This window comes from Lepidothrix coronata, unplaced genomic scaffold (assembly GCF_001604755.1).
Source record: "Lepidothrix coronata isolate B3197 unplaced genomic scaffold, Lepidothrix_coronata-1.0 Scaffold203, whole genome shotgun sequence".
In the NCBI taxonomy this organism is placed as follows: domain Eukaryota; kingdom Metazoa; phylum Chordata; class Aves; order Passeriformes; family Pipridae; genus Lepidothrix; species Lepidothrix coronata.
The window spans coordinates 1,176,581-1,202,585 of NW_016690383.1; the positions used below are offsets into that span (position 1 = coordinate 1,176,581).

Below are 26,005 nucleotides of genomic sequence, written 5' to 3' on the forward strand. Positions count from 1 at the left end.
GAGCCTGGGGAGGGGCAGCAGCGACCCCCTCACATCAGTCCCTGTTGTTCCCTGCAAATGTGAATCCCAGGGCAAGGGCATAACCCTCAGAGCAATGCTCATCTCCAGCTCATTAACCCCTGTGGGGCCCTCGTAGGCACAAGAGAACTGGGAATTTTCCTATTTTTTTTTTTTTTGAAGGAAAAAGATAAGATCACAGTAAGGAAGCAGCAGTCGACAGCATCCAAGCTCTCCCAGCAACAGCTCAGGGAAGGAGTGGGGTCACTTCATCACGTGCTCCAAGCAGATGTGAAACTATGGATGCAGACACAAGAGCTGTACTGGGGATTTCCTGGAAGGATGGATGGCAAGGAGAAAAAGGAAAGTGACAGAGAAACTGGGAGGATTAGCAAATTACCCTGTGATTGCAAAACTCTTTGAAGATGGAAAGGGTGGGATAAAGCTCTTACCCAAATCCTCAAATACCCCAAACTGTGAGATAATCACTTGCTGGACTTCAACCAGAAATCACAGTCCCTGCCATCTAGGAAGAGCAATCACTGAAAATCCTCCTGGCACCTTCCCTATCTACAAGAACTCATCTCTCTGCTTCTCTTTATTACTTTTTTTCCTACTAGAGATGGGGCAGGTGCATCCCCACTGGAAGGATCAGTCACATGGTGATTCTCAGGGAAAGGAGGGCACATTTTACACATGGGGTGAACCAGACAGAGGGGTCTATGCCCTACCCCACACCTGCAATGCTGCTCACTGAGACAGCTCCTCTATTTGGCTGGGTGAGAGCATCTCTGAGCCAAACTGAGGGGATGCACAGCTGCCCCTGCAAGGTGACTCTGTGCTGGGAGCTGCCAAGGCAAGAGCTTGGAGATCAGCAGCAAAGGGACAAACTTCTCCTTGCTCCAAGAAATAGCCTGAAGCATATGTCAGGACAGCTGTGATGCTGCAGACAGGCTAAGTGCCAGTAACTCTTCAAATTCCAGGATTTGTGCTAGAAATGAGAGAGCTTCCAAGAGCCAGAGGTGTTTTGGTTCAGCCTGGTGAGTTCAGTGTTGTGCACAACCTTTCCCAAATCCAGGCATCGCTTTTCCTTACTGCAAAATGCTGGTAGGGCTCTTTCCCTTTCTCATACAGGGCTTGAGGAACCAGAAGGAAAGGGCACAGAGAGCTGTTTGGCAGTACCAGTGGCTTATCCTCAGTGCTTTCAGCTCACCCTGCAGCACCACGGGTACTCAGCACCTCTGGTGCAAAGCCTGGCCACGGTGCACAGAATCTGAAATTTTGGGTACATGCAAAACGATGGATTTTTCTTCAAGCCCACAGCACAGGGCAAAGGCAAGATTTGGGGCAGAGACCCTGGGCACGTCACCATCTCCATCTGTTCCCTCAGATGCTGCAGGAGAGCAGCACACTCGCTGTGGTGCAGCAGGGCTAATCAAAACGTGCCCCAGCACTGACAGCCTCCAGTGGTCAGGGTTGAAAAATGGGTGTACCAGCTGACTGCAGCCCCAAAACAGCTGAGATTGGATCCTAATATCTATTAGAGCTTCTTTCAGCCACCTTGGCAAATGGTGAGTAGGCCTCTTCTGCCTTAACCGAGTCAGATGTGCCCACACACCACATCAATTCCTCAGCCATCAGCAGTGGTCTATCAACGGAGAGGAAACCGCTCATTAAACCCCTCAAACTCATTTCTGCAAATCCACGTTGCCAGCAGACCATTTGCTCACTTAGTAGTGACACACCTGCGAGTTAGGCTAGAAACAGATACTAAAATATCCATCCAAGTGGCAGCTCTGCCCTCCAGCCATCCCACAGGACAGGTCCCCACCACGCACTCCTCAGCACTCCAGGTAAATAAATAACACTCCTGCCAGGAGGCAGGGAATCAATATGCTTCCTTCCTTTGTGGTAAATTATGTTCTGATTAAAAGCTAAATGAGCTGAACTCAAACGTCGATTGCCATCAGAAAACATCAATAAAATATGTTGTTACTGTTTAATGAGGTACCTGCTGCTTCATCCGTCCTTTCCCTTGGGGACGCTTGGAGAGGCTGTGGGTGAAAGGGTCCTTAGGAAAGATCCAAAGCTAAACTAGGCAACTACAGCCTCACCCACAGACTCTTCTTTACCCCCATGGTAAGCCCAAGATAGCCATGAAATATCTTTTCCTGCTACTGGCTCTTGTTTTAATCTCCTGCTCCAGCTCCGACCCAGGCGATGATGCTCGTCACTGACAACTGGTGTCACCAAGACACTCTCAACTGCTTGGCAGCAAAAGGGAAGCTGAGCACGCAGCTCTCCACACATCACTTGCTGCATGATGTGGCACCTGACATTTTGGAGGCGCTGCAAAATCCACCTCCGAGCCGATAAAATCCACCCTGCGGCATTTCGGAGGGTTTGCAGATGGTTACACCGTGGTTAGGAAAGGTCGTCCTATTATTGTGGGAACTGAGCAAAGGGCCTGGCAATTCTGCCAGCTGGCACTGGGATTTTGGGTTTAAGCAACACGAAAAGAGAGAAAAAGATAGAAGTTTGATGAAAGTCACCTTGGCCACGCTGGAGTGGTTAATGATAAAAGTCACCTTGGCCACGCTTGGAGTGGTTAATGGCTGGGTTTGATGATCTGAAGGGTCTTTTCCAACATAAATGGTTTTATGATCAGACTGTGATTAACTGCTCAACATCCCCACATGCAAACTGAGTGCCGGGGAGCACATTTATCAGGCTGGGAGGGATAAGGACAGCAGGGGCTTCCTTGCACCCCACAGGGTTTGGCTAAGGAGGCTGAGGCAGGGCTCATCCCTTCTCCACCCACAATCCATTAAGTTGCCAGCAGTGGCACCATCTCAGCCCATCTAGACCTCACCATTATTCCCTTTTAGCCTTAATACTTTAAAAACCTGCAAAGTGCAATTTTCCCCTGTTTCCAACCGAGGCACTCTGCTCAGCTTTGGCTCACACACAAGGGCTTTAGGGAACATTTCTGTTTTTCAAAGGCAAGATGAGCAGAGAGCATGGCACATTAAGTTAGCAAAGAACCAGAGCTGTCATTAGTGGGGCCTGAGCTTTGCAGCCTCTTTCATACTTCAGGACATTTTAATGTATTGCAGATGTCTTAAATATCCATAAAGAGTGATCTTCACACTTGGAGCAAGACCAGCCAAAAAAAAACCCAGAAAGAGCCATTCACACAGAATAGACTTAGCTGAATCCCCATCATCCCCTTTGCTTTTATATCAGATATTTGGGGGTTTAGAGGGATTTTGTTCATAAATCAGCCTCCTTCTATGATGTTTCTTAAAGCAAAGAATAAGTAATACTTAGTGCTCTCATAGCACTTTGCATCTGGAATCTGAGAGCTTTGCAAGATGTGTGAGATTTTCCTTGCACGTCTCACAGCAAAAGGGAAAGGTAAGAAACTCTCTGAGGATGACAAGCTCTCCTGACACCCTGTGCCAGAGTGTCCCTCCACAAGTCATCGCTCCATACCCACAATTTCAGCTCATACTGCTGTAAAAACAAGTTTGATGTCAGAAGCTTGGAATGATAATTTGAATTCAAGATCAAATAACAACACACATGACGGAGGAGCTGGATTATGGCTTGGTCTGGGGATAAAGGCACCGAGCTGGTAGTCATGGTGCCCTGATTACATTCACCCTGTATAAACTGAGTTGATTAATACAGTTCTAGCCACATGTTACAGCACACAGGAAAAATAAGAGGAAAAATGCTCATTTTAGCTTCAGTGCAGCTCCATCAGAAATAATATATTTTAAAAACTCAGGGCATGAAAACCCCAACATCATTTGTAAGTTAAGTCTTTACACCACAGGGCTGAAGAAGGGATAGAAATAGATTATTTCACCCAGATAACAATAACCACTTTCCATATTTTCTTCTTTTCATGGGTAACAATTCATGTAATCAAACCCATTTTGCAAACCTGATCAATTTGGAGCTCATGCAGGAAAAGGCAGCTGAGCCAGGGATGTGGCTAAGCATATATTGCTCAAATGACACAAAAGTGAACAGGAATATAGATCTTCAATCTGTCCAGAGCTACACAGGTAAAATCCATTTTGCTTCCAGTCACTTCTCCAGCTACACCAACTGCTTAGAAGAGGTTTTAAATACCCTCCCCTAACCCATTGCTGCCACCATACATCTTGAAACACTACGAATTTTGGTGGGGAAGCTGTGCACCATTTTCCCTGCTGTATGCAGCTTCCACTCTGAGGTGTTTGCCCACATCTGACACCCTGTGTGTGAACAGGATCACATCTTTCAACTGTTGCCTTGGAGGAGCTGCTCCCCAAGAGGTGCAGGCACCAATAGGAGAATGGACAGGCAAAGTTGGACTTTGGTGGGGCTTTCCTAAACTGCTCTGCCAGCCCTTCCCTGGCCACTGACCTGCAGAAAAGCCTTCCTTCAGAGAAAGCAGCAGGATGGGGGTCAGCAAAGCCAAAAATCTCACTGTGTATTTACTCTGGGCAGCCTTCAGGGCTTGGAGGAGCTTCCACAGTACATCCCCAGGCCAGCAAGAGCTGGTGCAATCCAACAGCCCAAGGTCACAAGGCCAGTGAAGCCCAAGGCTTCACTTTCTCCTCCCCCCCAGCCCCACTCAGTGCTTATCCCAAATTCAGCAAGTCCTCAGACTGGAGGAAAGCCTGACTCCCTCCCCATCCCAGCCATCAGACATCCATGCATGTGGCTTTGGTGTGTGGAAAAAGAAACCAGTTTAATTTTCCAACAGTTTACAGCCAGATATTCCTGCTGGCAAGAAGACCTGTGAATTTTTTACGGGGGCCCTTTGCTCCTTGCGCGTTTGTGTTTTCAGCTCCTTCCCACTGGAAACAGGAGTGGCCACAGGAAAGGTACAGGGCATTGTGGCCGCTCTGCCCCACACCACGTGGCTTTGCTGAAGCATTTTGTCCCCTTTGCCTGACCGTGGGGACAGACAGACCTTGCCCTGGGGGCTGCACCAGCAGCACCAGCTGCCTCCTCACCCCAGCATGGGTTTTGGAAAGCGGCGTTTGCAGAGAGAGCTGAGCTGCTCTCCAAGGAACACGCCTGGCACCTTTCCATGGGGCTGGCATTGGAGAGAGGCAGGAAGATAAAGGACTGCCCCAAGGTCATGGCCATGGGGAAGAAAACACTTGTTCAAACGTCTTTGACCCAATGCAAACACCCCATTGAACCGACATTGGAAAACTCGCTGCGGAGTGTGAGTTTCCTGAAGAGCAAAACTGCCTCTTCCGAGGTGTGAGGAACCCCAAAGGTTGACAACAGCTGAATGAGGTGACAAATACCAAGAGCAGCATCTATGGCCACCACTCAATGCCACGTTGAAATGCAACAGCAGCATTTATTCCATCCAAAAGCTCCCCTGTCAAGAGAGCAACCCCGGGCAGTTGCTCCCACACGGCTCCATCAGCGTCTCCGGAGACGCTGTGTGGCCGTGCTGCAGGCACATCCCAGCCCCTCCAGGAAGGGGTACTCAAGGCACCTGGGCTTGGTTGAACTGCATTATACGCCAGTAAGTAGGGATGGGACCAAATCCAAACCCTGACTTCCAAATGATCTGGAAAAGAGCTTTCAAGAGCCTCGGGCAAGGCTGGGATCTCAGCAGGGTCTGGGAGACTCAATCCAGCCTGTGACGTCCATAGAAATCTCACCCAAATGATTTCCATACTCAGGGCTCATTCGCAGCAATCCAGGCTCCTCCAGCACAAGTTAAGTTTTCTGCCTTGCTGCAGGTTTGAATTTACTGGCTGGAATAAGCATCCACTGAACTGTGCTGAGCCACAGCCACGTTGGAGAGCCCAGGCCAACTTTTTTCTGACCAAACAGACCAGGACATGTTTACCCAGAGGTTTATTTTAGCTCAGAGGAGAGACCAAGGGGTCACCTTTAAGCTAAGGGTGGTATAAATAGAGGCTGAGTATAAAAGCAATGTACAGAAAGTCAGGGAAGTGCTCAGTGCTCTCTTCAGGAGGGAGGAGGAAAACAAGACCCCAAAGCCCTGAGCAGAGAGATATTTAATAAAGCAGGTTAATAGGGACCAGGGTCCAGATCAGCCTCATCTCTCCCACCTCTCCCACCTCCATATGGATGTGGGCAAGGTCACAGCTGCCTCAACCTACATATTTACGTATATTTGTGCCACAGGATGCAGAGACATCCCTTTGGCAGGCAAAGCAAAAGCCCAAACTTCTGCAACACTCCTGGCCCCGAGCTCTCTCCTGCTCTCGTACATCGCTGCCAAGTCTCTGTCAAAGAAACTGCAGGGAGGGAAAGAGGACTGGGAGATGGAAAATAACCCAGGTGACTGAGGCTTGCAGGTTTCTGGGGACTTAAAGAAAATCAGTGTCTCAGAAAACCACCAGGAAACACTGGGATGAAATGACTTTTCACCCAGTATCCCAAGCTACCGAAAAAAAGAGGGTAAAGTTAAAGCACAGCCGGTGGCACCCAAACCTGAGCAAGGTGAAATCATGGACCAGGAGCTGCAGCACAGTCCTGCTGTTGCTGCACTTGCTGTCTGTGCCCTGCACAACCCCTGCTTTCCTCTCCAAGGCAACATCCATCCACCTCCTGGGGATGCCCCAGGGCTCAGCAAATGTCTGTGAGTCCCTGGGGCTCCCCGGTGGAGCTCCTCGCTGCACCACAGAAGACAGTACGTTCTTTCCTGCATTAATACAGCTGTCACCACTCTCATGTGAGCACTTGCCACCTGCCAGCATTTGCCACCACAGCCTCGTAAGGGACTGCTGGCCCAGAGAAGCTGTTCCTTGCTCCAGCACCAAAGCAAGTGCGTGGTGTGCTGCAAAGCCTGACCTCCAAACCTGACAGAGCTCAAGAAGCATTTGAATGATACTCTCAGGCACACGGTGTGACTCTTGGGGATGGTCCTGTGCAGGGCTAAAGGCTGGGCTAAGGTTTGGATTTGATGATCTTTGTAGGTCCCTTCCAACTCAGCATATTCTGTGATTCTGCACAAAGGAGGGGGAGAGGACGAGTGTGTTCAGTGCTGCACGGGCTGGATTTATTTGGGTTTTCATTGCATGTTTTACCACTGCAGAATCACAGAATGGTTCAGGCTGCAAGGGACCACAGTGGCTCATCTGGTCCCACCTCCAGAACACCTGGCACAGGACTGTGTCCAGACAGTTCAGGAATATCCCCAATGACAGAGACTCCACACCCTCTCTGGGCAATCTGTTGCAGTGTGTGGTCACAGCACAATAAAGAAGTTATTCTTCCTATTCAGGCAGAACTTCCTGTGCATCAGTTTCTGTCATTCCCCTCTGTCCTATTGCTGGGCACCTGCAAGCAGAGCCTGGTCCATCCTCTGACACCTCCCTGCACATACTGACAGACATTGATGAGGTCTCCTCTCAGTGTCTCTTCTCGAGGCTGAACAGGCCCAGCTCTCCCAGCCTTTCCTCCTAAGAGAGATGCTCCGGTCCCTTCATCATCTTTGTCACTCTCCCCTGGACCCGCTCCAGAAGCTCCACATCTCTCTTGTCCTGGGGATCCCAGAACTGGACACAGCACTCCAGATGTGCCTCACCGGGGCTGAGTAGAGGAAACCACAGATTGCTGGACGCCCACCTGATTCAGGATGAGGAGTTTGCATCTCCATGCTTACACTGGCACCAGCTTCTCCACAGCATCGAGTGCCAAAAGAAACGTGCAGGGAGACGTGCAAAAGCAGGCACTTGGTGGTGGAGCAGCTCAGCACTGCATGAGTGGCCTGGGGTTGTTTTTGTGAGGAGTGCAGAGCACACACTTGGCCACGGCTCACTGTCAGTCTCCCAGGGCAAGACGTGGAGGAGAAACCAGCTTAGTCACGATGCTTTGGAAAAGGGTAACCTCAGCGGGGGAACGGGGCCTCTCTGCCTGGAAACACGCCCGGCAAAATAGGTTTCTCCAGTTTCCCACCTCATTGCCCCATGGGGGAGGAGAAAGGAAAGGATCTTATTCTCCACAAGAAAAGGGAAAGGGATCTGTGAGTACCCTTGCACAGGTTTAGCTACGCAGCACAGGGATGTGTACTTTGAGCTCACGCTGTAGGACACGGGACAATCAGAGATGGACATCTGGGTCCCTGATGTCCCCTGCATGCTGCTGCACCCACTCCACCCTTCCCAATATGAAACAGAGAGTTTCATGAAGCACTTTCAGAGCCACTTTCACACTGTAGCCCAGGCAGACACACCCCAAGCATCACCATGGCTTTTCCTCACCACATTAAAAAAATTTTTAAATGTCTCAAAAAAGCAATTTCCCTCTTTTTTAAATACTGGTGGAGGTTATTATTAAGTAAAACACCCACAAGAAACAGCAGTGGATGACTCCATCCCTTCATACACTCTCACAGGAAGTTAAAGACCCATTGTTAGCAGCAAGTACAGGAGAGCGATGCCTGCAGGTCCCAGCTCAGACCCCTGTCCCATCACACCTGTGGATGGTCCCTTCCCAAGAAGAGCTTAAAAATGCCACAGGCAAGTCAAAAGGAGGCATGAGATGGGTAAAAGCCTTGAGTTCAGCAATAGAGATAAGAAGAGATGAGCCAGCTCCAAGTTTGCTGACTCAGAAGGGAAAAACAACCCCCTCTCCAACAAAATCCAAGGACAGAGAGCGCAACAAATGTGCTTATTGCACTGACAGTATTGATTACTTAAAAAAAACCTGGGGAAAGAAACCTTAAATATCCAAGCAGCCAGTGGCCACCATGCAAAGTCCCATTTACCTTGGAATGGAGGGAGCCAGCCCAGGATTTTCCAAAGCCCTTTTGCTGCTAGAGCTGCCAGGGGGCAAATGGGGCTGATAGTTATAGAAGTCCACATCTGCCCAGGGCTGCACTCACAGCCTGCTCATGGCAGAGCCCAAACAGCAGCCCATGGAGGCTGTGCTTTTTTGGAAACCCAGCCTTGAAGACACGGCCAAGGACTCTCCTGTCATTTGGGTTGTGATAAATATCACATGGGGCGAGGAATGGTGTGTTATCCTCATGAGGCACAAAGCATTCCTGATGGGGCACAGTCTTTAAAACACACAGTGGCAGAAAGCAGAAATAATTTGCAAACCAAGTGCTAACCCAACATTAGGTGAATGTCACTTGGTCAGCTGGAAAGCCCAATGCTGTGCAATCAAACCACGACCTCCAAGCAAATCCTCTTGGTCCAAAGACACATAAGCACTGCAGTAACCAGGAGGCTTTTTCCCTGGCACTCAGGGAGAAGCTCCACACTCCCAGCAGTCTCCCAAGCCAGCAGAGTCATGGAAGTGTGATGAGACCATGGTACCTACCGGTTTGGGGCAGTGGATGTATCTAGCAAGGCTGATGATCAAGTCATGAGTGATTGGATCCACCAGGTTTCGAAAGCTGGCGTATCGATAGAGGACATCATCGAGAGAGGTCGACTCCATTCCTAAATCCTGCAGGAAACAGGGCAAAGCAGCAATATTAGATGTGCTACAAATGCCTAGCGTGGATCTTAAAATTATCCCACACTGGTGGTGCCCATGGGAGAAGCCGAGAAGAAAGTGATTCCCACCACCACCCAACGCGAGGAAGGGACACATGAGCATGTCACTCTGGGGAAAGCCGCACTCCTGTCCTTTATCTGCCCTGCAAAGAGGCATTAGGGGTACAGGAAGAACACCCTCATGCCAATATTAAATCCATACAAGCCATAAATAAATAACAAAATCCAAATAAGCCATAAAGCCACTGAGCTAACAGTACACTTGCAACAAAGTCAACCCAAAGAAGACTCCAGAGAACGTAACAGCTCGATCAACGTGAAACTGCAGCTGGAGAATAAACACAGCATAGATGTGCTCTGGGTCTGCTGTGCACAGGGAGGAAAGAATGAGCCTAAAATTGCAGCAATGGAAACAGGAGGATAAACTGGAGTGGGGGAAGAACAAAGTGCTGGACTAGAATGACCAGGGAAGGCATGGAAGCTCTGCCATTGGAAACTGGACAAGGTTGTGTCAGGAGCAGTTCAGATCGAGCTGATTCTGCCCTAGGGATGGATCAGACCTCCTGAGGTGCCGTCCAAGACTATTTTTTATGATTTGCAATTCTTAGACATAATAATTTGAGGAATTTTGGCAGAGAACTCATCATTATATTAAATATGTTGGTGCACAGGGATGAGGAGGGGAAGGGTTATATACAGTGTACTCCTTTTACTTCAAATATATATAATATACAAATATATATATAGTGTACTCTTTTACTTCCCATGGAGCTGGTGGAATCTGGCACAAAGACTTTCCTGTTGGCAAATATAAGCCAATAACTCTGTGGCCCCCTGCAATAAACTGGAGTCTGTCCTGAACTCAGAGATGCTCCAGCCCCAACAAACCAAACCACATTGGTTTTAGGTGTTGATGCTCTGTGACTTCAGCCAGGCTGAAAACAACCATCTTCACTTAAAAAAAAACAGTTGTGCCTTCAGACCCTGGCTGCAGCAGCCAGAGGGATCTCACATTACCTGCAATTACAGCTCACGGCCACAAATGAGGTGGCAAGTCTTTATCACACTGGTTTCCTTGGTATTTTTAGGATCACCCCTGCAGCACTGACTGAGTTAACACCAGCTTTGCCAACTCTTTGACTGCAAACATGTCATTTAGTAAAAAAGAGCCGAGGCAGTTAAAAATCACACAAATGAGGCTGCCCTCCCTTGCCGGGAGCGCCAAAAAAGCCTCAAAACAATAAATCCAACCGGCCACAAAACCCAACCAGCCAACCTGCCCACTGAGAGCAAACATGCCCAGCTGGAAAACTGAAGTGGCCAAACTGATTTATGGGCTATCTCATGGCTTCTGCCAAGTTGGCACTTTAAAAAAGAAGAACTAATCTCAGTGTGGAGATGCAGAGCTCAGCTGAGGGTGTGTGCAGTGCTCGCTGTGGCAGCCAGGCCAGCCCACCAAAGCTGTTCCAGAGTGGTTGGCTTTGATTAGGCTGGAAAAACTACCAACTCATTTGTTCAAGGCCATCTTCACCCTCCTGTATTTCAGCACCACGAGGATCTGCAGGTGACTGCACAGAACTGGAGCTTGAGTTCCTCTGCAAGAGGAATAACAGGGAAAATAGAAATTGGGCGGATAATGTAGGAAGGGGAGATGCCCAAAGGTAACTCCCTCTCTTTCAGGAGGAGAAACACCAAACAGCAGTGTGGATGTCACCTTCCCAGTCTGGTAGAGCTCAACATTAGGATTTAGCAAACATCAGCTAAGAGCTGGATTTGGTCCATGGCCAGATGGCATTGCTGGCAAACGCCACACATTACCAAAGGAGCCAGTCTGGGGACTTGGTAGAGGTAATCCTAAAGACTCAGCTCACTGGGACCTTTCAGGATCAAACCAGGTTTAGCATCCTGCCACTTCTCTTTAAGCATCTCGAAACTCTTGACAATTTTCTCTCATGCTAAAATTAAAATGTAGAGCTAATAAATCAGAGAATTTCTCCTCCTCTCTCCTGGGAGAACTTACATTTTTCACATGAAGTATTCCCTCCTCCCTCCTGGTATGCATTTTTTATGCACAGATGTTTTTCTCAGCTGCTCCCTAAATCTCTCTGCCACACCAGCATTGTCTCTTTTCCACCACATGCAATATTTTAGAGCCACTCAAGGCTGAAACTTGTTCGAGGCCAAGTGATGAGCTCATCTGCAATTTAATAACTTAACACCAGTTCATGCTGTCAGCAGCAAATCACAAATCTCTAGCTTTGGAGAAAACGCCCAGCATCTGGTTCCAGTCACTTGGGGTTTTTTTCAGCACGATCCCTTTTCCCGGGGGATTTTACCTGGATAGCAAGTGCAGCTTTGAAACAGGAAGGGTGTCAGGGTTTAAAGTTATGGGATTTATGAGCCAGGCAGGAGCATGGTTTTCTCAGCACAGGCTGGAGGGGTGTATTTCTAGAGTGCACCCAGAATCCTGCACCGTGCTGAGATGGTTTGTGCACGTGCAGGGGAGGGGAACATCTCTGCAGGTAGTGACAGGACAAGGGGGAATGGCTTCAAACTGACAGTCACCCATGACCTCCCTGCAATTTATCTGATTTCTTTCCAGCTTTAAGAGGCTGAGAGGAAGCCAAACCACTCATCTGTCCTTGGGGAAGGCTTATCCACTGGAAGGAAAAGTTCCTGCCACCAACTAGTTGCATTCAGCCTCCACAGGAGGAGTCCCTGCGAATGCAGCAATGTAAAGCTATTAAATTCTAAAAAAAGACACACACACACAAAAAACCCCAACCAAAAAAACCCAACACCACCCCCCCCACTGGGAATTAGAAATTTATATCAAAGAAATCCAGCAGAAAAATGTAACATTTCTCTTCAGCAGCCAGCAGTTGAAACTTCCCAGCCACAGCCATGAAAGGCATAAGAGAATCCAATTATTTTTGAAAAACACCAAGCCAAGCGAGAGCCCAGGCACAGTCAGTCCTGTTGCTCTGCAGAACTGATGCTGTGCTCAACCTGGGTCCCTTTTGCAAGCAACAACCACAAAACCAGCCCAAACAGACCCAAAAACCAGCCCAAATTCAGTGCCCAGCATTGACTTTCCAGGCCAACACGACCCAGGCAATGCAACCAAGACATGTGGGAGCTGTACCCCCGGCTTATCTTTCCTTAGTACCAGGTGAAACAACTTGTTATTCCCCTTCTGCTGCCTGTCAAAAAACAGCACCACAACAGCTGCCAGTTGAGCAACCAGATTTTGAAGCTCCAAGTTGTGTTTCCATGAGATACAGCATCATGTAAAGCTCCCCTAAGCCACACAGAGCCATAACCAATGGAAGCCAAGCCCATTTTCGCTTATTAAACTATTTATCACTGCAAATTGAATTGTAATTAGAGGCAAATCCAGCAGGTCCATGTGAGAAGTCATATGAGAAAGCAGGTTATGCTGTTGCTGCTTTCCCTAACATGGAGCAAATGCAGTTACCAGCTGCCCAAATGAGGTTACTGTGCAAAACACCACCCCGAGCTCCTGCCATCAGGGCTGCTCATAAATATTCCAATATCTGCTCTTTTGGCCAGCACCTCTTCCAAAACCGCTTTCTTATCTCCACTAATAGCCAGGGCAGCATAATGAATTTCCAAGCGGAGAGGTTGGTGTTATAAACAAGGGTCGGGCACGGAGGAAGAGAAGGAATAATGCTGTGTGCCATCAATCATCTGCAGCAACTTATCAGGGAGGAGTGATTTCATGAGGTGAGCATCAGCAGTGTGGTGAGTAAGGTCAGCTCAGAGACAGGCGCGTGAGATGTGACTCAGCCGCCGGCACAGCGTGGGCCGCTCGAAGGCCGCGGGGTTGTTTTTGTGCGTGGAGGACACACTCAGCTGCTCAGCCCCTGTGTCTGGTGAAGCCTCCCCCCTCAAAAACAAGCGAGCAAACTGCCTTTGATCTTTAGGATGTTCGGCTCCGTCGCAAACCCTCCTGTGTCTGGTTGATTTTGGAGGTTAGGAAGTCACTGTAAAACTTGGTGTTTATGGGTGTACCTGTTACGATGGGCACAGGGTGTAGAATCAGCCTCCACCCGTTCTGCACGTGATGAGCCCTCCAGCGTTTGCTTCCCTGCCCTTGGTGCAGCTTCACTTTCCCGTGAGATAAAGGCAAGGAACGTGGAATTGCACTGCTGAAAAGATTATCTGCCTGGTGCATTGACTGCAGCCCAACAGCTCCTGTCATCTGTGTACACCCCCTATAAACCACGGCTTTATACACTGCAATAAGGTGTTCAACACATGCCATAAACAGCTTAATTCTTAACTGGGTATCCTAAGGAAACAAGGCTGAAACAGTCACGTTGTCCATCCATCTCCTCCTCCTCTTCCCCAAACAGCTTTATAAGACAGCAACCAATTTGACAGATTGAGAGAAGAGTAAAGCACCTGAAGGGTAATGACATTCCAACACGTTTTGGGGAAAAAACAGACCTCAGCAACACAAAGATGCCCAACTAATCCACCCCATTAGTGTAAAAACAGAGTTTCAGTACGTGGGATATTTTTAACAGAGTTAATATTGGTTTGGAATTGATGATTGCTCATTCAAGCCTGGAGTGAGGGTGCAACTAGAGAAGAGAGTTGATGCTCTGGGGAAGAAGAAAACATTTCCCTGGCAGACTGACTCAAATAATAAATGGTGGCAGCTTGAACCCCCTCCAGGAGGCTGGAATTATAGAAACTTGGAGAGATGGATTAATGGGCAGAGATATGATGCCACCATCCAGATAATAAACAACTGAGAATAAGAGATCTGCAGAAAAATGCCCTGTTTTATTTTATACTGCGAGGCAAAGGCAATTACTCCAACTGGAGTTTGGCCAGACCACAGTTAAAAGAATTCTTCAGGAAAGTGCCTGTGGACATTTAATGAGGAGAGCCTCAGCTACCCATCCCATCTTGATTTACAGAGCCAGTGGGATCCCGGTACAGAAAAAGCTTGGAAATGCTATTTGGGTAAGGTGACTCCAGGATTTGCTTTGAACAATTCAAACAATTTAGATCCATCGCTCCCTTTAATGCAACTGTATGTCATAAGCTCACAAAATATTATTCACTCATCCCTTCTAAACCAGCAGGAGCTGCCCACATCCTGATTTCCCATCCAACCCAGTGATCAATCTGGGGCTGTCGTTCCAGCTGGGGCTCCAGCCCCAAGCCAGGATCCTGCTGGCCATACAGAGCCTGCACCAGATGGCTTCTGGTGGGACTTGTCACTTCTTCCTCCTGCTCCCGGGTGGATGGGTGACAGCCCAACCTCCCAGCAGTCTCAGCCCTAAAGCACAAGAGTCTCTTTAGCCTTTGCACCAACACCTTCCCAAGGAGAGCAGTCCCCCAAAGTTTCCTCCTGCAATGGAAACGCGGGGCAGAAAAAGCTGCAGGTCTAAGGACAAGGTGTGGGTGAGGCTGTGAGCAAAGCACAGCTGAGTGCAAACACTGAAGGGCCACTCTCACGGCCTCCTCACCTCCTGTAACCAGCCCCACCCAGAGCCCCCCACGCTACATGGCCAAAATCCAAAGGAAAAGGTTAATGCATCAACCCTGCAAGACACCCACCCTATTAACTCCGTTCTTGCTGCTGGACCTCCCATTAACAACTCTGCAGTGAAGCACTAAAAGGAAATAGGACAAATTTAATCAAACATCTGCCATTTCCATCCTCATGTGTGCTGAAACAGCTTGCTGGAGCAACCCAGGTGCTGACTGAGGTATCCAAACCACAGGACAGAAGCAGAACTTCAATTTATCATTCCTTTTGCTCTGTGACCAGCACCTCTCAGGGCTGCAGGAGGAACTCCTGCCCCAGCACGGGTCAGTGGCTGATCCCCAGGGTGAAGGGTCTGCACCAGTGCCAGCTCCCATCTGCACCTCTTCTCCCTGCCTTTTTTTCTTATTTTCCCTTGCAAAAGCCTCTGAGATCTCTGCTGGAAAACCGACTTTGAGGACTGGGTTCATATCGTCTCCTGTCAGGTAAGGATCCAGACCTGTCACCTAAGCTCAGTCTACTGTCAATTCATATGAAGATGGTGATTCATCCTACTCTAAGACAGCTGGGCTGACTCAGTCTCTGGATGTGGTTGTCTCTATCAGTCATCTGCCAAGAAAAGCCCCCTAATTAGCTTATCCTAGACATTTAATGTTTAGGCAACTGGAGCAGGAAAATCCCACTCGTACCGTTCTCACCTTTGTTTTCCAGCACAGCAAGCACTGAGCTCTGTGTCGTTTTTGTACCAACTCTTCCAGCCAAAGAACAGCCCCATCTGTTTTGCAGCTGATCACCCATCAATATTAGTTACATTTTTAAGATTTGCTTCAGGCCCCCATGGTTTTGTTGGAGGTAAACAGGAGCTCAAACAACTCTTGTCCCTTAGAAGGTGACAGGAGGTGCCTTACGGCCACTGAAGACTTTTATTTGTGCATGCAGATATTGTATCTTTTGTGCTCACATGCAGTAAATACACACACACACATCTTTGTAGTAAGTATTTAGAGGAACAAAAATGAAAAGCAGAACTGGGATCCTTGCAGGAAAGGGGAAGAGGTTCCCAAGTAGAAGATGACACTGTCAGATGGGGAGGAATCACTCGCCTTCATAATTTCCACTGCCTGTTAGAGACCGCCCCGGTGTCTGGGAATGCAGCAAGTGAACAATTCCCAGCACAAGAGCAGCATTTGTAATCACACACCTTCCCTTTTTGGAATTACAGACAAGTCTCCCTCTCCCTACACACACTAAAATTGATGAGAGTTGTTGGAGCAACACCGAGTCCACAGGCACTTTGTGCAATCTGCTCCTCATCCCCACCTGCACGTACTGCATGACCCAAACACCCAAACACACCCCTGCAAACGTCTCTGCTAAGAAAAGAGTCCAAAAATCTTGACTCACAAGGCCCAGCCTTAGCAGAGAATCAAACAGGCAACAAGGCTGGAGCGACTGTGCTGCCTGTCCATCCTCCCACCTCTCTGTCCCTCCCCAGGTAACTCTGTGTGTCAGCCAGTCTCGTTAAACTATGGGAAAGGGGCAGAAGCCTCAAAGGTAATTAAGGTCCTGTAAGTTTGGGGGAATCAGTGTTAGGGGAAGGAAGAGACCCCAGTAAGGGAAGGACCAGGCCTTGGCTGTGGTACACCCTGCATGGCAGCAGGTGGATGGACAGAATGGATGCTCTGCAGCTGGGCCAGATGGTCCCCAGCTGCTGACAGGGTTGACTGGCTGGGACCTCAAGGAAGGCACAGAAGGAGAAGATGGATTCTCCTAGAGCTGAGGTTTGGCTGACGTGATGGACAATAAAGGTAAACCTGCAGGAAAGCCAGTCTGACCTCGCCCTGTGCTGAGGACCCACCCTCTTTTCTAACAGAGAAAATGAGACACTGGGAGTCCTCACCTCTCACTCCTCCCTGCTCTAATCCAGCCACCTTCTCCAAAGTTCACTTCACAGATTAACACAACATGGCATGAGCTGCCAGGCTCTGGCATTAATTCTGTTGAACCAGGGTCTAGTTAGCAGGAAAGCAGGATTTATTGTCTTGGCCCACTTGAGCCCCATCTCCTGTTTCCAGCAGCTGTCACCGTGAGAGGAGAAGGTCAGCGTGGATCTCTTGATGTACAGCAGTGCAATCCTGCCCTTGGGTGAAAAGCCTTCTCTGAGCACAGCCCAGTCAGCTGTTCCCAGGAGCAGGTGATCCCAACACAGCCAAGCACAGAAGGAATTGCAACTCACAGTTGAAACATCACCTTTGCTTTTTCTACCCATTCAAAATGCTACTTTCTGATGGCATCCCTTGCTCTCCTCAGCCAGCAGAGCTGTTGCACTCCAGGGATGGAAAAAGAAACTTCATTATTGCGGGGGATAGATCAGGTCCGTGTTGCAGTGCTGCCAAAAATGCCGAGGTGGGGATTACCCACACCTATCCGACACGGGGGCTTTGTTTTGATGCACAGCTCTGCCCAGCAGCCAGGATGCAGCCAGCCATGTGAGCCACTGGGAATCCCTCCCACATCAGTCCCAAGCACCGACATTCCCAGGCACATCACGCGGAACCTGTGGCACCAGTGACATTCCCGGATCACCAGGGAGCCTCCTGGACCCGCCACCAGCACCCAAAGGAAATCAGTCTGTTCCTGCACACACAACAAGAGCCTGCAATCCAATAACTGCCACCTAAACCCTGGTTCCACTTTCAAGCCCTGGGTTGATTATTATTGCATTAGCTAGGGAGGGAAGTATTGTTGCTGCTCAATGAATGCTAAGCTTGACTTCAAAGGGACTGAATTTCCGTGGTGGGAGACTGTAGGAATGTTCTGACAATTGCTTTGGGATCCTTCAAGGTGGGGAGGTGTTAGAATAAAACCTCAGATTTAAAGATTCCCTTTATAGGCCTTAGTAAAGAGAAGCATCAATGATTCCTCATCACAGCTCTTTCCCAGTGTCAGTTATTCAAGGGAAGTAATTTAAGACATCTTTGAGAGACACAAATATTCAATTCACTCTTTAAACTGGCTGCTGTGGAATAATGTGAATGTTACAAAAAGGTAATTTAAATGAACAAATTGGGGCTGATTTTTTTTTTTTGGTGCCATTTATACCATTGCAGGAGCCTGGGTGGGAGGAGCACAGGGACAGAAATGGGTTTGGAGGGGAAATCTTGATCCCCTTATCCACAACATCCTCATTCTTGCTTTGCAGGCATGTGGACATCCGAAATCCAGGTATATCCCTGGTTTTCTACCAGCAAGGAGAGTGGAGTTACTCTTTACAGCTGCCTTGCACAAGAATCTGGCTACATATCGCTGCAGAAAGACACCTAGCAGAGATTCTGCACCGTAAAAACTTAGAGGAAACAAGACACCGACAGATTTTAGCTCAGTGCAAAATAGGAGAAAATAGGGTTGAGCTCAACACTGAAATAAAACCACCCTGACCCTTTTCTGCATTAAGATTTATTCTGAGTAACAACACTCTGTTCCACACTGAGCATGAGGCCTCTTTTTTCACTTGGTACCTTCCCAACAGTTAAAAGGGGCTTCCAGCAAAGGAGAAAACCAACCAAATCCCACAGCACCGAACTAATTTCCTTGCTTAAGACAAGGCAAGAGGAATGGAATAAAAACAAAGGTTTCCACAGCTCCCAACAGCGTGCCAAGGTGGCCAGCATCACCCAAGTAATTATTATGGACAACATGAATTTCAATTCTTTCATTTGCAAATCCAGCATCACAGTTAATCTTGAGCATGGACGAAGTCCATTAATAAAGCAGATTCATGTAATGGGATTCAAAGCAATGGCAAATCAATACATAACAAACTCGTATGCTTAAATAATTTATGCTTTGCATGATAATCACAGTAACTGTAATGCTGTGTGTTTGTGTGAAGACATATTCCAGACCAGCCCAGGCCATCAAATGAGCTCAGCTGAGCTCGTTCTCCTGCTGTGGGATGCAACCAGCACTGGGCTGAGCAGCCACAGCACAAATACCAAGCAAGTAAGTCATATAAACCTGTGCACGAAGTGGCTGCAGCAGGGAGAAATCAGGGAGGATGCTGTTTCACACAGAGGGCAAGAAACTTAATTTCTCTTTCCCTCTGCTTCCCCAGCAGCAAGATGGAGGTGGTTCTGATGGAGTCCATGGGACCAGGTACCTCAGCAAAGTGCCTGAAGATGCAAGGCAGCTCCACCCATATTTTGAAAAGCCTGGTCCCCAGCCCTGGAGCAGTGTGAGCTTACTGAGTCAATCCTGATAACCACACTGCTCAGTGTCTCTGGGGTGGAGTCAGTGAGGGAAGGGAAAGCATTTCTAACACTCCTGAGCAGTCACAAGTGAGGCACTGCATTACCCTCCCCTGTGCAGCCCTACCAAACAGCTGTCGAGTTCCTCATGCTCAGCAGCTTTTTGATGTGTGAGGGGAGATGATCTCCCTTCTAACCCTTCCTCAAGCCCCTCTGGTCTCACCCTGGGTGCCTGGCAGAGCCCTCCTCTCCAGGAGCTGCCTGTCCCTGGAGCTCAGCAGCTGCTGGTAGGACCTTTCCTCTGTCCTCCACTGCCAGCTCAGATGTATTTACTGGTACAAACTGATCCCAACTCACTGGTCTCACTTAATCACTGCCTTTCTTGTAATCTTTGATGCCTCACAGCTCATATGGGGTATGCAGGGAGTCTTTCCCTGAACAAAAGGAGAAGCTGAGCCACAGAAAGTTAGAGCCACATCCTCAAACTCACACCGCTGCCTTCTGCCTCCAAAGTCCACATTTCCAAACACCTTTAGTTGGGAGGCCACGGTTCTGTTCTTCTCCTTTGGGATATCTTCTCTCATGCTTGCCAAGTCAGAAAGCCACTTAAATACCTGATTAACTACAAGCACATGTTTAAGTCCCACTGAAGCCAAAGGGGTTGGATTAGGCGAGCACTTAATACAGGTTTTCGTTAAGCAAAACTTCTTTCCTCCTCAGCCCTCTCCACCCCAGTCCCTTCACAGCAGCACAGGGAGCTAATGGCCAGGACACACCACAACCATCAGCTCACCAGAGCCAGACGCAGCTTCAGTGAGCAGTAGAAGAGCATTTTGCACAAAATCAGGCAATGAGATCCCAGGAGATCCCAGGCAATTTGCAGGCTGGGCTGGTCGGAGCAGTGCTCTGCCCTTCCAGAGCCAGCACTGACTCGCCAGCAAATGTTTCCAGTAAGTGCTATTAAGATCCTCCTCTTCATTTCACCACACACTGCTGCAGAAAGGCCTGAGGGTGGTGGCTGCTGGCCCTGCTCCTCTGAGCCCCAGGGGCTGCCTGGGATGTGACAGATAAACCCACACGTGGCCTGAGAGCCCCTGTGCTTGGACAAGAAATTCACCCCAGCTTTCATTGGGGGTGCTGAGCAGACACAGGTAATGAACAGCCTTTCTGCTGTACCCTGTTCCTCCTGCCCCACTTGTAGGCTCTGAGTTCTCTGTGAGGGGGAAGAAGTGCTCTCTGCACCCCCAAACCCACAGCACCCCCACGCCAGGCAGGCTGGGGGCAGCCGGGAGAAACAAGGACATGCCCTCCTTCCCCCCAGGAGCCACCTCCTGCTCGGAGGGCAGCAGTACATCTTGTTCAGCAATAAAAGGTGTCAAAGTCCCCTCCCAGCCCCAAATAGAAATGAGAATATTTCTGCTTTGTTTGACAGTCGGGGCCATTAAGTTGCTCTTGTTGATACTTCGTTTCCCAGCGGAGGTGCCGGCAGCGTGTGCCAAGTGAGCTGGGATGCCAGGGACAGAAAACATACCTTTGCCCAGGAAGCTTCTGAGAAGGAAACCGAGCACGTGATGGATCAGTGGCAGTGCAGTGCCCAGGGCACGGTAACACTCCATTAGCTGACACTCGTGGCTGACAATAACCACGCCTGAAGATCACTTTGCATGGAAAACCTGCTGCTTCTGCTGCTGAGTCACACCACAGCTCCTGCACTTGGAGCCAATGCACTGCAGGCTTTTGCTTCTCACAGCTCCCAGGCTGATGAGGAGCTCCCTTCCACCAGTGGATTCTACCCGACCTCAACTGTTGAGGTCCGAGTTGAGGACCCAAAGACAACAAGTCAGTCATAGGAACAAGGCAGGGGCAGCTCTAGAAGGGGAACATCAGCAAAGCACCCACCAAGAAAAGCCTCTGCCTCCACGCCTTGGGCTATTTCCCTCTTTCCTTACAATGTGACACCATCCCATGAAGCAGAGGCCTGAAATGCCGGTGGTAACACAGTACCCTGCTAATCCCTGTGCTGCTGCATCCCATGGGTGGCTGAGCCTTCCTGGGAAAACTAAACCAGAGCCCATGAAATGCTGTGGCTGAAGAATATTCCCACAGGTGCTAGAGCAAAGTCTTTGGCTTGGAGTTCCCACCACAGTTCCGGCGCTGCAAGCCCAGGACGTTTATTTTCCAACTTCAAAACAGCCAACACTAATATTTTTGACCACCAGTTCCTCCTGAAGTCAACAGCAGAGGAAGAAGAACCCAAGAAGCTTTCAGGACACTGGACCAACTTCTTAATATCGTTTCCCAGATATGACCACGGGGCTGAATAATCACTGAAACCTGATGCAAGACAATGAGCTGGGCAAGAGCAAAGCCAGGATGAGCTCACTGTGCGGCCCCATCTGCCAGCAAGTCGAGCCTTCCCTTCCCTGCTTTGGTCCCAGCGAGACATCCACTGCCCTGGGCTGGAATTCCTCCAATGGCCACGAACAGCTGATTTCAATATTAAGGCAGCACCGAGACGTGACTAATACTAATTGAGCCGGTTTCAAAGTGTAGAAGCAACTGGTCTGTGGTGAACCAGACACCTACACCCTCACAGACACGAGATGTGGGTGAACCACGGTGTTCACAATGGGCTGGGGTGGCATTCAGCACAGGGTGACACCAAATGAGCCTTGGGTCCTTACTCCCCCCTGCCAAGAAATGCCAGAAATTCGTGCCTGAAAGAAAGATTCCTTTTGCAAGACGTTAAACAAGAAGAAAAAAACCTTATTTCTCTCTGAAGATATCACAGGCTTGTCCAAAATCACCACAGACAAGTAAATAGGTTGGAAAAACCTACTTCTGAGAGCCGCTGAGCTGCCAAGCAGACTCAATGTGTGTTATCTTTTCCCTTTTTACTTTATCTTCCCCGACGAGACTGCTCAGAAAGAGATAAGGAGCAGCTGCTGGGAGCCCTACTCGTGGCTCTGCCACTTCTGCACTCTTCATTCCTACTCTTGGGATTTCCCTGCTCCAGTGGATGTTCCCATTCCTCTTTGCCAGGGGGACACTCAGCCTTTCTGCCCCTCCATTCCCTCTGCAAAGCAAGTAGAACAGATACTTTTCATGGAATCCTCTAGGTCGGAAAAGCCCTCTGAGATCATCAAGTCCAACCATGAAGCCAGAGCTGCCAAGGCCACCACTAAACCACGTCCCCGAGCGCCTCATCTACATATCCTTTAAATCCCTCCAGGGATGGCGACTCCACCAGTGCCCTGGGCAGCCTGTTCCAGGGCTGGACAACCCTGTGGCTCATGGATGGGTCAGTCAGAGATGAAACATCCGGAGATGGAGCTTGGTCAGCATTGGGTCCCACAAGGCTTTGCACGTGGTGCTCAGCAGCACGATGTCATCCTCCTCCTTCTGCAGTCAACAGAGGCAGCCCTGTGAAATGACCTCAGCCTGCAGGAATGGCACTGTATTCCTGCCTTTGGATTATTTCAGGCTTCTGTATTTCTGCTCCAGCACTGTGTCCTCTGAAGGGAGGGCATATAAGCAAACATGAGTCCTTCTAGAAAATACAATTGATTTATAGGATGAAGCAACACTTAAAGTTTTCTGAGTTTTTTTAAATAACTTGCAGGAGAGAAGCTTAGCTTCTTTATTTTCTTTGCATTGGTGGAGAATAGCAGCTGATGGGCACAAGATGAAAGCACCCCAAGCAGAGATTCCTCACTGCGTTTCAGGAGTTAATCTCATCTGAGAACTGCTTTACATCTGTTTGAAAAAGGATGGAGAATTTTGTCGGAGCCAAAACTTGCACTGGGTGCAGACAGGCTGACCCTGTCACCTGCACCGTGCCAGATTCTCCACCCTCCCCCTCTGGACAGCAACAGGGTGGGAAGGAAAACAAAGGGAAGACCAACCAGCTCCAAGCTGTGCATGGAGAGTGTGCAGGAGCTCAGGAAGAGCACTGGTGCTGTTCCTTTTTTTTTTTTTCAGCTCAGCCTTTCCACTTAATGACCAGTGCCCTGTACTGGACAGTCAGCTCCTGGTACAGTTCCAGCAGCTGGTCCCCATGTGGGAGCAGGGATGTGCTGTGCCAGGTGCTGCACACCCACGGGCTCTTGTTGCTTACAATGCACCCAGGGGCTTTACAGAGATGCACACACCCTAAAATCTAGGACAACCTGGAGTCCTACCAGCTCTCAGAGCTGCTGACACCCTTGTTCTGAAGCAACAAGGGCAAGGGAGGTAAAATGCCTCTTCTGGCATTCTCCCATGGAAAGGAGAGGATTTTTATACTCAAAAAGGAGATGTCAGAGGGCAGAGGTTGTGCACATACAGCTGAGACACCTTTCTCCCCTGCTTGGGCCAAATGCACAAATCTGTGCAAAGACTGGTTTGGGTTGGAAGGGACCTTAAGCTCATCTCATTCCAACCCACTGAGCCCAGGTTGCTCCAAGCCCCATCCAACCTGGCCTTGGACACTTCCAGGGATGGGGCAGCCACAGCTTCCCTGGGCAACCTGTGCCAGGGCCTCACCACCCTCACAGGGGAAGAATTTCTTCCTAAAAAATCTAATCTAAATCCACCCTCTATCAGTCTGAAGCCACAGCAGCCCCTCCACAAAGACACGGAAGGAGCCTGTTTGCATCACCCACGCTGGTGATTGCTCAGGGTTTTTAAGGGCACTCAGGTACGTGGTTAAGAGCTGCACCTTTAATCTGAAGAGAGGATGAAAAGCTTCATGCTCAGCAATGGTGAGGGCACTCTGTAATCCCATTATAGGCTCTGACAGGCTGGGAATGGCACACAATCATACATCGATTTTGGCTGCTGTAGGAGAGGCTGCCAGGTGGCTCGAGGAAGGGAATTGCTGAGATGAGGGTTTCCTCTTAAAACACCCACAGAAAAATGGGATGCTGATGGGGAAAGTAATGGATGAGACCATCAGCCTGGGCAAATTATCTCCACTTTTTGCAGGGTGGCTTGAAAGCCTCCCATCTTCCCATCCTAAGACTCAATCAGTGCCACCATTGCCCTTACCTGACAGGAATATATCATCAAAGGAATGTCAGGAAGTTTTGGGGGTTAAGGGAAGAAATTAAGTCTTTCCCATGTTTTATCCCATGCTTGAGTGTTTTCATTTGCAGTGTAAGATTTTTAACCCTCAGGTAGAGCAGGTCTGGGATCTGGTATTTGGTACTTGGCTCAGAGGGAAGAAGCTTGGAAAGTGAAATCTTTCTTGAAGGCTTTCACAGTAACTTCCCTGTCTGGCACCAAGGAAGCTGGGTGCTCCTTTGAGGATCCAACTTAGCAGGTATCTCCCAACTGGAGGAATGTGATGTATGGCAGCTGCAGGGGTGGGATCCTCCCAGACTTCTCAGTCTCTTCAGAGAAACCCAGTGGTAAAGTTATTTGGCTCAAAGTGATCGGTAAATGCCCAAACTTGCTATGGAAGAATTAATGACTGGGCTGCACAAGGATTCAATTCAATGACATTAAAATTCAATTAGTAGTGCTCTTCAAAGTGGCTTTAAACATTAAACATTAAATTTAAAAATTAAATTTAAAACACCCATTTCAAACAAGCAATTCGGGGTGATGCCAACTTCTGGTCATGCTTTAATATTAAACAGCTCCTGTTTGCCCAGGTAAGCAGGACACATCAGCTGCCAAGGATTTTAAGGGAAGACACTGATGAAAACACAACCAGAAAAGACTGAAGCACAAACACACCTTTTGGGGGAGTCTGGTTCTCTCACCAGGACAAAGAAAACATCTTAAATTCCATTAATTCAAAGGTTGGACTCCATGATCTTAAGGGTCTTTTCCGACCTAAATGAGTCTATGATCTGTTCCAACCCCTTGACATGCTATCATTCCATGATTGTAATTCACTTAGTCCAGTTTAACACCTCATTTCAGCAAGTCAATGAACAAATCAGGAGTACAAAGGAGAAATGCATGTTTTCCAATCTGCAAGTAAAACTGCAACATGAGAGACCAAGATCTCTAATTATGGTGACCAGTGTAACTCATTAGGTACAATTAATACTGCAGTTGATGAATCAACTAGCTTTAAATGTAAATTCTCTTTGAGACATTTACTTTTTCTGCCTCACATATCCAGCCTATTTTATTAACTGATCAAATAACATTCAAATACTAGTTTTCTGCTTTTTAAACTCGTTTTCATCTCCACATAACTTGAGGCAGAAGTAGAAAAGAATAAATCAATTGTGTAAACCCCAAATTCACCATTTCCCACCAGAATAAAAACATACAAAATTAATCACCCAGCCAAACAGCTGCCTAAATAAACACCCCCAGATCCACCAGGCTCCTTACTCAGAAAAGGAAGTATCTGATTACACCAAGCAGAAGCAGCTTTTTACAACCAAACAGGAAAACATCCTCTTTCTTATAGAATGATCCCCCAAAAAATCCTAAAAAAAAAGGACTGCTTAAGTCAAGATTCTTTCCTTGCTGATTTTGGCTGTGGTCACCACTGTGGATGTAGGTCATTCACACTCACATCCCAAATTGCTTCACACTTTCTGCCTTGGCCCAGGAAGCCCACAGAGCCATTGGGAGCAAGATTTCTCCCAAATCCCTTCTTCTTCCAATCCTGGAGTGAGGAGAACTGTATCTAAAGGGTGAAGGAATGCCAGAATGAACCAAGGCTTTTCTGGTGCTGTCTCTGTGCCACCATGGATCAACAAGAACCTTCAGAGAAGGGACCATCA

At 48.5% G+C, this 26,005-nt stretch overlaps 1 protein-coding gene across 2 annotated transcripts in view; it reads right to left on the reverse strand.

The window, feature by feature from the left end:
* LRRC75A (leucine rich repeat containing 75A) overlaps window positions 1-26,005 on the reverse strand; it is a 70,801-nt gene that overhangs the window by 35,847 nt on the left and 8,949 nt on the right. For both annotated transcript variants that reach the window (XM_017832547.1, XM_017832546.1), the window contains exon 2: window positions 9,322-9,450. In XM_017832547.1, the coding sequence (XP_017688036.1) occupies window positions 9,322-9,450 (129 nt within the window). The remainder of the gene's footprint in view (window positions 1-9,321; window positions 9,451-26,005) is intronic.